The sequence below is a fragment of the Neophocaena asiaeorientalis genome, unplaced genomic scaffold (assembly GCF_003031525.2).
Source record: "Neophocaena asiaeorientalis asiaeorientalis breed wild unplaced genomic scaffold, Neophocaena_asiaeorientalis_V1.1 scaffold438, whole genome shotgun sequence".
NCBI classification, from domain to species: Eukaryota; Metazoa; Chordata; class Mammalia; order Artiodactyla; family Phocoenidae; genus Neophocaena; species Neophocaena asiaeorientalis.
Genome location: NW_020173491.1, coordinates 1,850,229 through 1,863,654, shown reverse-complemented (window position 1 = coordinate 1,863,654; position 13,426 = coordinate 1,850,229). Strand labels below are relative to the sequence as shown.

Sequence of the window (13,426 nt, the reverse complement as noted above, 5' to 3'; positions counted from 1 at the left end):
ATAAAATAGATAACTAATAAGGACCTAGTGTAGAGCACAGGGAGCTCTACTCAATAACTCTACAATAGCCTATATGGGAAAAGAATCTAAAAAAGAGTGGATATACGTATATGTGTAACAGATTCACTTTGCTGTACACCTGAAACTAACACAACATTGTAAATCAACTATACCCCAATACAAATTAAAAAATAAAAACTAAAAAAAAAGAGAGAAATCATAGGCAAGTTTGGATTGCTGTGTAAGCAGCTTTCCAGGATCCAACTTAACCTTGTATTCTATGAAGTACCTGTGCTTTAGGTCAGAAATAATCATCACTGCTGACTGAAAATAAGGAAATGACAGATTCTTGCTAGAATCTGGCTAGAAATGTGAGACAATAAAATGGCATAGAAAAAAAGGCAGGTTGTGTTTCCAGCCATCTCCATTCCTAAAAGCAAGTCCACCCACCCCTACCCCTACTCCCACCCTCCCCCGCCCCCGGACATTGTTACAATGATGGAATGGAGCGTGGCCTTCTTCCTACTGGGACCAAAGGAGCTCTTCTCAGGCATCTACTTCTCTGTCAAATGGCACCTGCCACGGCAGAGGAGTAAAGCACCCACTGAGGTCTGTGGTCCCTGTCTCATTCCAGATGCCAGGCCAAAGCAGCTACTGCACTGGAGGCTGGTTGGCTTGAAGACAACTGGCTCCTTAAGGTACATGGGTAGTGGGGGAGGAAGGAGGTGCAGTGGGTACTAATGACCATGATTCCTCTTATTTTTGTCAGCAGCAATGACTGGAGAGAAGAGCTGTAAAGCAAAAAAGGACGTAGTGATGCTACGAGGAAAACGGCTTGGGAAGGACAGTTGATCTTAGGTCATTTGATGAGACCTCCGACCAAGCACTAACATCACAGATTTACACGCCTACCAAAGAGAACAGAGATTCCCAGAGGGAGCAGCAGCCTCAGGAGCACTGAAGCAGGAGGCTGCGTCTGGAAAGCATCTTACCATATATTCCACAGCACGTTTACGGCCTCATTGGCTATGTTTTCAATAGAATTTCTGTTCTGATCTTTTTTTTCCTGTGGAGACATCTCATTTGAATCCAGTCCAGTACTACACTGAAATCAAATACCGTGATTAGTACCTTTGTTCAAAAGAATAATTAAACAGAAAGACAGTGAAGGATCACACAAAGTAAACATCAAAAATGATATTGGTTGCCTATCTGGGAAAAGAATCTAAAGAAAAAATAAGAGTGGAGATATGTATATGTACAACCGATTCACTTTGCTATACGCCTGAAATAAACACAACATTGTAAATCAACTACACTCCCATAAAATTTTTTAAAAAATGACAGTGGTTAACAAGCCCATCAAATTCTCAAACAGTACAGTTCCTGTAACCCTGCGCCCTTCTGGCAAGAAATACAGACAAGAAAGGTTCACAAGTCACTGTACAAACTGGATAAAAAGCATTTCACATTTTAAGTCAAAATGTAAAATCAATACAAAATATTTTATCTAATGTGGTAAAGATAGTATATAAGGCAAAGAAAAGTAACACATAATAAGAGCTAACATCTATACAGTACCTTCTTTGCGCAAGGCTCTATTCTAAGCACTTCATGTCTGTTAAGTCATTTAATCCTCACCACAAACCTATGAAGGAGATGAACTCTTATCCCTAATCTCCTGCTACAAATAGGAAACAGGTACAGAGAGCTTGCTGAAGGTGTAGCTTAGTATCTAGCGAAGTGGGATTCAGATCCAGGCATCCTGGCTCCGAACTGGGTGCTCTGAACCACTCTGCAGTTCTGCCCCTCCTAAAATCCACGGCACTCTCTAAAGCAGGCTTCTTAATCTCGGCACTACTGACATTCGGATGGGATGATTCTTTGCTGTGGTGCACGTGGCTGTCATGCACAATGTAGGATGTTCAGCAGCATCCTTGGCCTCTACCCACTAGATGCCAGTAGCAACCCCTACTCCAAAGCCATGACAATCAAAAATGGCTCCAGACATTGCTAAATGTCCCCTGCAGGGCAAATCATCCCTAGTACAATCACTGTTCTAAAGGGAACAAGACAGACACCTCTCATCGAAACTGGATATCCTTTATATGGCCTCAGGTGAAAATTACCTATCAATACAGAAGAGTGGACCAGAGGCAAGGCAGAGGAAGAGCTCCTTAATCCCTGAACTACATCATGCAATAAAGGTGGCATGATATTAAATCTGAGAACATAATCTAGTCTTCTCGGCAAATTCCTAACGTCTGCGCTTCAGCTTCCTCATCTGTAAAACAGGAATAACACTACCTGCCAAATAGGACTGCTCCGAAGATTAAGTGAAATAATACACAAGACAGCACCGAGCACATAAATAAGCAACCAATAAGTACAAATTATTTTCATTGTATGAAGTTTAAAGTCTAAAGGAGTCAGTCTATAGTTTTAGGAAGGTCTTTTCTAACAAGCAGATAAATAAAGGTAGTGGGGACAAACTAGAGACTAGTATCTGTGATGAGATCAGTGTTTCCAGGAAAGAAATACAATTCCTATAGAATGTTTTGAGGGAAGACAAAATAACTAACGCCAAAGTACTTAAAAAGCAAAACAGGGACTTCCTTGGTAGCACAGTGGTTAAGAATCCACTTGCCAATGCAGGGGACATGGGTTCAATCCCTGGTCCGGGAAGATCCCACATGCCGTGGAGCAACTAAGTCCGTGCGCCACAGCTACTGAGCCTGCACTCTAGAGCCCACGAGCCACAACTACTGAGCCCTCGCACCTAGAGCCCGTGCTCCGCAACAAGAGAAGCCACTGCAATGAGAAGCCCAGGGACCGCTACGAAGAGTAGCCCCGGCTCACCGCAACTAGAGAAAGCCCGCGCGCAGCAACAAAGACCCAACGCAGCCAAAAATAAATAAATAAACTTATTAAAAAAAAAAAAAAGGCAAAACAAAACCCCAAACCGTCTGAGTGTGTATTACTAACAGCGACCTGGGAAAGTGGCATACCTCTTTCAGCAGTGCGACCAGCGGAGTCATGATATCCTTGGTCACCATGTCATCACAAACTTCGAAACCGCCACAAGCACTGAGATTTCTACACAAGAAGTTTAAAACAGGTTTTACTTTCAGACCACACGTCACAAAACATGTTAAGCGCTCAAGTTTATTTCTATTTCTACCCATACTTAAGGTTTCCCGGAAGAAATCGCTTATGATTCCTGTAAGATGTTGCATAGCCAACCCACAGATCTCCACCTATGCTGATCCTTGCTCTACATGAAGTAAACAGATGTCTCTGTCTTGTAACAGCTTAGTTTTCAGGACTGAGACGATACACAGGGAGAGGGAAGACTTCTCTTATTTAATGTGAATCAGTCATGGCCTGATCTTTTTTTTTTTTGGCCACACAGCCTGGCTTGTGAGATTTTAGTTCCCCGACCAGGGATTGAACCCGCACCCTCCGCAGAGAGAGCACGGAGTCCTAACCACTGGACTGCCAGGGAAGTCCCCTGCCTGATCTTATATGAAGGGAACTTTTCTTGGAATCAGGACTTCCAGGGTAGGAAGGGTGAGGCTATTGAGAAAGACATTCCCTTGAAGCAATCCTAACTAAATTTAGTTTTGATTGGAAAGACAGTGCTTGCCCTCTGAGTGCACAGCACTGTGCTAGGCACTCAGGATATGAAGCCTCACCACCTTCCAGGACCTCTCAGTGTGTGTATGCTTTGGGGGGAGGGTAGGGCTTTCCACACACTGTTTCCTCCATCAAGTGGTTAATCCCCACTCAACCCCCAGATCTCACCTCAAACATCACGCCCTTAGGGTTTTCTTCCCTGAACCCCCAGGTATACCTTCTCACAGCATCTTCTGTAAATATCATTGGCTGTAATTACACACTTGTGTGATTAATTGCATAATGCCTGCCTCCCTCAATACTGTAAGATCCATTAAGGACAGAAATTATGTGTCTTGTTCACTGCCACATGCCCACGACCTAGCCCACTGCCTGGTGCACAGCAGGCACTCAATATATACTTGCTAAATCAATGAATGAAACAGAATAAATAAAGACAGAGCTATGAAAACTACGAATATTAACTTTACTCTTGCCCCCCCTACAGTCCATTCTCTGCACAGCTACCAGAGTGGTCTTTTGAAAAGGTAAATTAGACCAGTCACTCCTGCTTAGAATAGGTCCTTTAGCTCTACACCACCGGATCCTTATCCATCTCTCCAGCCTCAACTCTTACAATGCCTGCCCTCCACTCTATTCGGCCACATAACCTTCCCATTCTTTAACCATGCCAAGCCCTCTGCTGTTGCTGTTCCCTCTGTCAGGAATGCTCTTTCCCTTGTTTGTCCACGCCTGGCTCTAGCCTCCAGAGCCAGGAGGCTAGAGTTCACAAATGTCATCTAAAGATCACCCAATTTAAAGTAACTTCCCACCCCCAACTCATCATCCTCTTGGTTTCTCCATAGCACCACTTACGATCTAATGTTATGTTTCACCTGTTTACTGGTTTCCTGTCTGTCTCCGCATCAACACGGGTTCTGTGAAGGCAGGGATCTTGGCTGTCTTGCTCAACGTCCTGCCTGCTCAAAATCTACCGCACCTAGAACACCTGGCATTTATACTGGAAGAGTTCACTGAACCTCAGGACTCCATGGAGGCTCCCTGGAGAGGGTACAACGTGCGCTAGGCCTTGAGGAGAGGACGTTTGACAGGTGGCTACTGCAGGTGAAGCAGCAATGCGTGTAGTCCGGGGCTCATGGGGTCCTCCGGAGTCTGAAGCCTGAGTTCAAATGCCCCCCTCTGCAAACAGGAGAGACTCTGCAGTTCCTGGCCCTCCCGAGCTGCCGCAGACAAGTGCACTGAGGATGAAGCCGATTAGCTACGGTGCGTGGCACACAGGAGGCGCCAGCTGGACGCCGTAGGCCCGGATCCGAGGCACCACCCCGGACCCCATTCCCTGCTCACCTCAGTGCGCCAGCCGCCGTCTCCCTCACCGCCAGGCTGGGGTCAAGCAGCAGCGGCCCGAGGCGTCGCACGGCGTCCCGCCGAGCCAGGCCCGGCAGCGCCGGCCGCTGCTGCACCAGCCGGGCCAGCCCCGCGCAGGCGCACTCGCGGACCTCGGCGCTCGGGTGCTGGAGCTGCGGGAAAGAACAAGTGTCAGAGAGCAGAGCGCACGCGCGGGGACGCGGCGGCAGGGGCGTGTGGCGTTGCTGGGGGGCTCCGGGCGAGGCCTGCCCCCCGCCCCTCCCCGCGCGGCCCGGCGACCCCTCGCCTCACTTTTTCAAGCAGCTCCGCCGCTGGCCCGTCGTCCTCCTCTGGCTCAGTCCCGTTCGCCGCCGCCGCCTCGGCCTGACAGTCGCCCGTAGGGGAGAACTGAGGTCGCTTGAAGCGTTTCGTCCGGCTCTTGCCCATTGTGAATTGCGCTGGCGGGAAGACCGAGAGAGGAGGGCAACAGCAAGACGGTGGAGTCTGCTCAGCTGGCAGCAAGGTCTTGCAGTCTAGGGGTCTATGCACTACTGTTCAGCTGGGCCCGATGACGGCCCGAGCCCACATGGGGAAGCAATGCGCGTGCGCGTGGTGTGTCGGCGGCGGAGCGGGGTGGTGGCTAGCGCGGGGAGAGCGCAGGCGTAGAGGGGAGGTTGGGCGGGCCCAGACCTTGCGGTGGGGCGTGTCTTATGGGTTTTCTCAGGAAGGAGAAGGCTGGATTTGAAAGGTAGAACCGACTCCGCCTCCCACCAGCTAGTGACATTTATCAAGTTACTGAACTTGCCAAACCTTTATTTCCATAATAATCAAATGCGATTAAGGGTGCCTAACTTGCCAGGTTATTGTGAGGCTTAAAAAAATATTATGTAAAGCGCCTAACTCCAAGCCTGATGTATGTATGTAGTAGGTGCTCAAAAAATATTAACCACGATTTTATTTTGTGCCTAGCACAGCTGCTGTCACAGACAAAGTCCCTATTTGATGGACTCCCTAAGAAGTTACTAAACCTTCCTGCCTCAGTTTCCTCATCAATGAAATGGGGATACCAATAATATATACGTAATGGAGTTGTTATAAGGATAAATGTGTTAATGTGTTTAATATGCTAAGAACAGAGACTGGCACATAATAAGCACCATATAAATGTATGGTTGAAACTTTCATTTAACAAATAACAAAAGGATTCTTTCACAAATATTTATTGAGTACCAGGTACAGTGCTGGGCATTGGGATAAAACAATAACCAAGACAGATATGGACCCTGTCATTTGTCTTTGTCCTTATGGAGTTTACAGTTTAGTGAGAGATGTGTTAAATATATAATTATGTAAGTATTTAATTACAGTTGTGGTAAGTACTCAGAAAGAAGAAAAAGTACAGGAGAATCTCCTGTAGTCTTTATAATTACATGCATTTATGGAGCACCCAATAGATATATAGCTTTCAGGTCACCAATGTATGGGAGAAAAGTTCCATCCCATGGCAACCCTACCCTCAAAGAGTTGACTGTCTAGTAAAGGAAATGACTAATTACTATAGCATATTTTGGAAAATAATCACAGAGGTGTAGCTGAAGTTGTACAGAAGCTGAGGCCCATCAAAGACCAACTTTAGGCACAAGGAAAACTTGGAGCCCCCCGATACATGTTGGTGGGTTTTACTTCCTAGATCTCTCTTTTCTGGCTACTGATCTGCTAACCTCCCTAGTCCAAGCTACTATCTTCTCTTGTCTTGACCACATGGGCTTCTGGTCTCTTTTTCTACCCTCACCATCCGTTGAGAAGCTGGAGTGATTTCTTTCAGAATGAATATCCCTCCAACTTTCTCATATGCACTCCTTTGCTTGAACCCTTTCAGTGGCTTCCATTTCTCTTAGGATGGGGATCAAAATCTTAGCCCGCTGCAGTGTCTCATCCTGGCCTGCAGCTTCATCTCACGTCACCTCCTGCATTCTGCCCTTAAGCTGCCCTCCAAAGGGCCTCTTCTGCCCCAGACCCCACTGCTGTCACGGTGAATGCAAGAGTCACATCTTCATAGGTGCCTCCTCTGATTTTGAAGTCTGAGATGGGTCTCCCTTGAGATGGCACATATCCTGTTCCTTTGCTTCAAAGCACAGTACAAAATTACGTTATAACTTAAATTCGTGTATAGTTCTACACAATTCTTATACCCATACTCTGCCCAACTGCACACTAAACCTTGTAAGGATAAGACTGCCTGTTTTCACACATCACTGTCTTCCCAGCACTGGCCAAGACGTGGCACAAAATAAGAATGCCATTTCTTAAATGAATAGAGACCACATAATCAAGAAAGAGTAGGACATGCAATCTAGACAGAATAGGGGGAGACAAAACAGATTCTTGCTATTTCTCTCACTGTGGGGATGAGCAAGAAAAAATAGTTCAAAACCTTGGTCGGGGGAGAACTATGGGATCTATTTTATTACTATTTCCTGTGAGAAATTATATTTCTGCTAAAAATGAATGATAAACTAATGAGCTTAAGAGCCCTTCCAGGACCCACCTAAGATCACCAGTCTTAGGGAAAGCCCAGTGACCTTTAACCATCTAGTAATCCAGGTTAACCACGCATTTTAAAAAATCCAGCCAAGCAATGATTGACATGATCAACGTCAATGATCCAGCCAACCATCCCCTTTTCCTACAAATTATCATTGTCAAGTGGGAATTTTTGAATTAGATTGCTTAGAAGCCTCTTTCCTTTTGAGACAATAAAAATACTTGTAATCAATTATTTGCAGATAAATTTTGTTTTAAATAGGAACTAGCTGTTCTCTCAGACTCCTGTTTCTCCCCCTTCACACGTCTGTTGGGTAATCTTCCTAAAAACACACTCTGATCAATATTCGTTGAAAACCTTTGACAGTCCCCTTAGGTGCATAACTGAACCAGGTAGAATCAGGCTCAGACTTTTACATGACATACCTGTGCAGCCACAGCACCCTGCCACACGCTTCCAACACCTCATCTCTTGCCTGAGAGCCTCCTCAGTCACCCCAGAAACTCCCTCGGACTTTCCTTTACCCAGGCCTGGGGGCTGTATAGCTCAGCAAGCTTCCCCAGTACACCCTGGCATTAATCATTTCCATTTTCCTGATACACAGTCTTAGATCTACTTCCAGTTCCTCTGAGTGTTACAGACTCATTGTGGGATAGGAGATGTAAACCAAAAAGATGGCTGTCCTGTGGGGCCTGGCCTGTTGTCCTCCTGTCCCAGCAGATACTCTATCCTCAGCCCTCCATGTACCGTTTTGTACAGTGCAAATCTACACCAGGGGTTCTAAACAGGGGGGATGACTTTGCCCCTCAGAGGACAAATGTCTCCCGGGCAGCAATATTGCCCTAGGTTGAGAATCAGAGAAATGTACTTTTGTTGAGTGACTATTTGCTTATTGGCCTAGATTCTATGAAGTTAGATATAATTTATAGATTGATAAATTACAAATGATTTTGTCCTATTGAGATGCAAATTATTTCTGTCTAGTAGAAAATATAACCTCAAAGAATACAATTTCCTTGCCTTGTAGGACATAACCAATTTCATACCTAACCTAGCAATCTTCTTTTTTTTTTGAGGTATCGTTGATGTACATTATGTAAGTTTCAGGTGTACAACATAGTGATTCACAATTTTTAAAGGTTATATTCCATTAGTTATAAAATATTACAATTTATATAAAATATATCCCCTGTGTTGTATAATATATCCTTGTAGCTTATTTATTTTATACATAGTAGTTTGTACTGTTTGGTGTTATTTTTTTTGGCTGCGCCACGTGGTTTGCGGCTTGCGGGATCTTAGTTCCCCAACCAGGGATCTAACCCATGCCCCTTGCAGTGGAAGCAAAGGAGTCTTAACTGCTGGACCGCCAGGGAAGTCCCTAGTAGTTTGTACTTCTTAATCCCCTCCCCCGCTTCCCTCTCCCAACTGGTAACTACTAGTTTGTTCTCTGTATCTGTGAATCTATTTCTTCTTTGTTAGATTCACTATTTTATTTTTTAGATTCCACATATAAGTGATACCATACAGTATTTGTCTTTCTCTGTCCGACTTATTTCATTTAGCATAATACTACCCTCCAAGTCCATCCATGTTGCAAATGGCAAAATTTCATTCTTTTTTTATAACTGAGTAGTATTCCACAGTATATATATATATACCACATCTTCTTTATCCATACATCTGTTGATGGACATTTAGGTTGCTTCTGTATCTTGGCAATTGTAAATAATGCTGCTATGAACATTGGGGTGCATGTATCTTTTCCAACTAGCGCGTTTGCACGCACTCTCTCTCTCTCTCTCTCTATATATATATACACACACAGGAGTGGAATTGCTGGGTCATATGGTAGTTCTATTCTTAGTTTTTTGAGAAACCTCCATACTGTTTTTCACAGTGGCTGCACCAATTTACATTCCCAGCAACAGTGTGCAAGGGTTCCCTTTTCTCCACATCCTCGCCAACATTTGTTATTTGTGTTCTTTTTGATGACAGCCCATTCTGACAGGTGTGAGGGGATATCTTACTGTGGTCTTAATTTGCATTTCTCTGATGATTAATGACGTTGAGCATATTTTCAGGTGACTGTTGGCCATCTGTATGTCTCCTTTGGAAAAATGTCTATTCAATTCTTCTGCTCATTTTTTAATTGGGTTGTTTGTTTTTTTGATGTTGAATTGTTTATATATTTTGGATAGTAACCCCTTATCAGTCATATCATTTGCAAATATTTTCTCCCATTCAGTGGGTTGTATTTTCATTTTGTCGATGGTTTAGTTTACTGTGCAAAAGCTTTTAGGTTCAATTAGGTCCCATTTGTTTCTGTTTGCTTTTATTTCCTTCAGTTTAGGAGACAGATCCAAAAAAATATTGCTGCAATTTATGTCAAAGAGTTCTGCCTATGAACACAACGTTGTAAAGCAACTATACTCCAATAAAAATTCATTTAAAAATAAAGATAAAAAAAAAGAAAGAGTGCTGCCAATCTTTTCTTCTTTCTAGGAATTTTATGGTTTCCTAGCAGTCTTGTTTAAGTATATTATTCCTCACTAAATAAATTTCTGTTCCTCCTTTATACCAATTTTACCATCTTGCTGTTTCCTTCATTAAGAAACTGACAGATACTCACTATACGTTTATTTGATGAATGAAAATTTAAACTTGTTGAAAATCATCCTTTGACAGTGTTTATTCATAAGGCAAGAAAGGTGTTCACCAGGTACTATGAAGCAAAAAGGCAGGTTACAAAGCAGCATATATAGTATAATCCCATTTTTGGAAAAACACACACAGAGGTAATACCTATGAAAGTATATATACCAAAGTGTCACCTGTGTTTAACTATAGGGGGAGTTAAGGGAGATCATTTAAATATCTTATTTTTCAACTAGTTTATTTTGGGGGTTTTCTAGAATGAGCAGGTAGTATTGGCATAATTTTTTATTTATGTATTTATTTTAGGCTGCGTTAGGTCTTCGTTGCTGTGCGCGGGCTTTCTCTAGTTGCGGCGAGCCTGGGCTACTCTTCGTTGCGGTGAGTATTTAGGGCAATACAGATTGCCCTAAATTCCATCTAACTCACTTAACCTTTGGAAAGCAACAAACCTTAAATGGTTTTGATCCAAACAGAGTGATGGGAGAACATTTTAAGAGCGTCCTATTTACCCAAAAGTCAACAGAGTCAGTTCTAACTCCTCGCCTAAACCAGTATTGTCAGTCTTTCTCATTTTAGCCTTTTTAGTGGGGGTATAGCTCCTGGAACCTTCAAACATTGCTGGTGGGAACGTAAAATGGGACAGCCTCTTCAGAAAACAGTTGAGTGGTTTCTTATAAAGTCATGTATACTCAGCCCATAATCCAGCAATCCCACTCCAGGTATTCCCAAGAAAAATGAATATATCCACACTGAACTGTACATGAATATTCACAGAAGGTCTATTAATAACAGCCCCAAACTGGAAACAATCCAAATATCCATCAACAGGTAAATGGAGAAACAAAAAAAAAGCAATGGAAAGGGATGAATTACAGATACATATATTAACATAGACAAAAAATCTCAAAAATATGTTTAGCAAAAGAAACCAGACTAAAGAGTACTGTATGATTATACTATGATTTCATTTATGTGAAGCTCTAGAAACCACAAATGTAAAGAGCCGAACAGACGTTCCCCAGAGCCAGGGGTAGGGGATGGAACTGACTGGGAAATGGGGGGATGGAACCCTTTGGGGTGACTGAAATGTTCTGTGTCTTGCTTGTAGTGATTGTTACAGGGGTGCTACATTTATCAAAATCCATCAAACTGTACAGTTAAAAACTGTTTTTTATAATAATTAGAGAGTAGTTTTATGTAAATTAACCTCAATAAAGTTGATTTTTTTAAAAGCCTTTAGAACCTATCCCTGTTTTGATCAGTTCCCCCATATTCATTGGTAATAATAATGGGTTCCATTCCCTATTTGGAGAGTGAGGGTCCCACTGACAGTATGTGAGCCATCATTATGTGCCAGACACTGCTCTAAGAGTTTTGCACGTATTAAGCTATATAAACCGTCCACAATCCCATTAGCCTTTAGAACCTATCCCTGTTTTGATCAGTTCCCCCATATTCATTGGTAATAATAATGGGTTCCATTCCCTATTTGGAGAGTGAGGGTCCCACTGACAGTATGTGAGCCATCATTATGTGCCAGACACTGCTCTAAGAGTTTTGCACGTTAAGCTATATAAACCGTCCACAATCCCAGGTGACGTTAGCATCCCTATGTTAGAGATGAGAGAACTGAAGCACAGAGAAGTTAAGCTACTTGCCTAAGAGCACGTGATTTGCAAACGACAAGTATGGGACCGACCCTACACAGTCAGACTTGAGTTATAATAAATGCAATACACTGTCTCCTAATGAATTTGTTGGTATTTACTGAAGAGCTAGCAAACTGAGGAAACCAAAGTTTTAATGGGTAACACCAGATAAAGGGAGGAATGTAGAAAATGACTAAGTATAAGAGCAGAGCAAGGGCTCCCAAATTGGGTAAAATGCTCTCTATACCTGTTTCTCCACTCATAAAATGAACTACTCCAGCTAGCAAACTCATATTCATTTTGCTACCTCACTGAAAAGAAGTATTTATACATATACACAATTTGAAAAGCATAAAAGAACGGCAGTCCCTTGCTTTACTTCTTCCCAACCCCAAGCCCATTCTAGGAAGTAGACATTCTCAACTATTCTACCTGTTTCTCCTACTATTATCTCCATACTCCCAAATGATAAGCTATTACTTTTTCTTATTTGTCAGTATTATATACTATTTCTTACCTTCTTGCCCTGGTAGGTAAGGACTTAGCTCTCCTGTACCCTCTCCCCCATTTCTCCTTCATCCAACAAAACTGTACCACAATTCTTGATTAAATCAGCGATCACTATCCAAATTACTAGGACAATGCAAATACTGCTCACTGCTAAACTTCTAAGAAGTCCACTAAAGCCAGTCTCTTTCTTATACAACCTTCATTTTTCTTGGAGTTAATAATTGCCTTTTTTTCATTACCCTGGCTTTCCATCAATCTGCCATTATTTTTTTCCAAATGTCTAACATCTTTGTCAACAGTATTTGCCATATGTTCAAATATATCCATTCCAGTTTCTTCCTGTGATCTCCTTCCTTTCCTCCTGCCCTTATCTGGACTGGGAATTCTCTAAGGATGCCGCACAGCAGTCAAACTGGACTTTCATTGTGACTTGAGTATTGGGTTCCCCATTTCCTTTGAAGTTGTTAATACATGAAGAGAGAGCAATGGTGTTAAATGTGATAATGTTGTTTACTGTGGAAGCTCTTAACTGGAATCATTTTATTTATTGAAAAAGTATTCTATGTGCATGAGTTCACAAATGTAATCAGATATAATTTCAGAAACCCAGGCCCGGACCCTAGTTTGGTTTTTTTTCCAAACTGTTGCTATTTAAATTTACTTTATCTGATTCTTGATTCAGACAAACCAACTCTAAAAGAGATACTTATGAGGAAACTGGGGAAGTATGAGCTGAATATTTGATGGTATGAAATTATTGTTTTAGGGACTTCCCTGGTGGCGCAGTGGTTAAGAATCCACCTGCCAATGCAGGGGACACAGGTTCAAGTCCTGGTCCAGAAAGATCCCACATGCCGCGGAGCAACTAAACCCATGCGCCACAACTACTGAGCCTGTGCTCTAGAGCCGTCGAGCCACAACTACTGAGCCCACGTGCTACAACTACTGAAGCTCGCGTGCCTAGAGCCCGTGCTATGCAACAAGAAGCCACCGCAATGAGAAGCCTGCGCACTGCAACGACGAGTAGCTCCCACTCGCCCCAACTAGAGAAAACCCGCGCGCGGCAGCGAAGACCCAAAGCAGC

At 43.1% G+C, this 13,426-nt stretch overlaps 1 protein-coding gene across 3 annotated transcripts in view; it reads right to left on the bottom strand.

Moving 5' to 3' along the window:
- The window catches only part of HEATR3 (HEAT repeat containing 3), a 36,602-nt gene extending 31,035 nt beyond the window's left edge, over positions 1 to 5,567 (bottom strand). For 2 of the 3 annotated variants that reach the window (XM_024747464.1, XM_024747463.1), the window contains exons 1-4: positions 5,293 to 5,567; positions 4,981 to 5,153; positions 3,009 to 3,096; positions 993 to 1,105 (exon numbers count right to left, since the gene is read on the bottom strand). In XM_024747464.1, the coding sequence (XP_024603232.1) occupies positions 993 to 1,105; positions 3,009 to 3,096; positions 4,981 to 5,153; positions 5,293 to 5,427 (509 nt within the window). In that variant the 5' untranslated portion in view covers positions 5,428 to 5,567. Of the gene's footprint in view, positions 1 to 992; positions 1,106 to 3,008; positions 3,097 to 4,980; positions 5,154 to 5,292 lie in introns of those variants that run through there. The other variant, XM_024747465.1, reaches the window with a different exon arrangement.
- Positions 5,568 to 13,426: the final 7,859 nt, after the last annotated feature.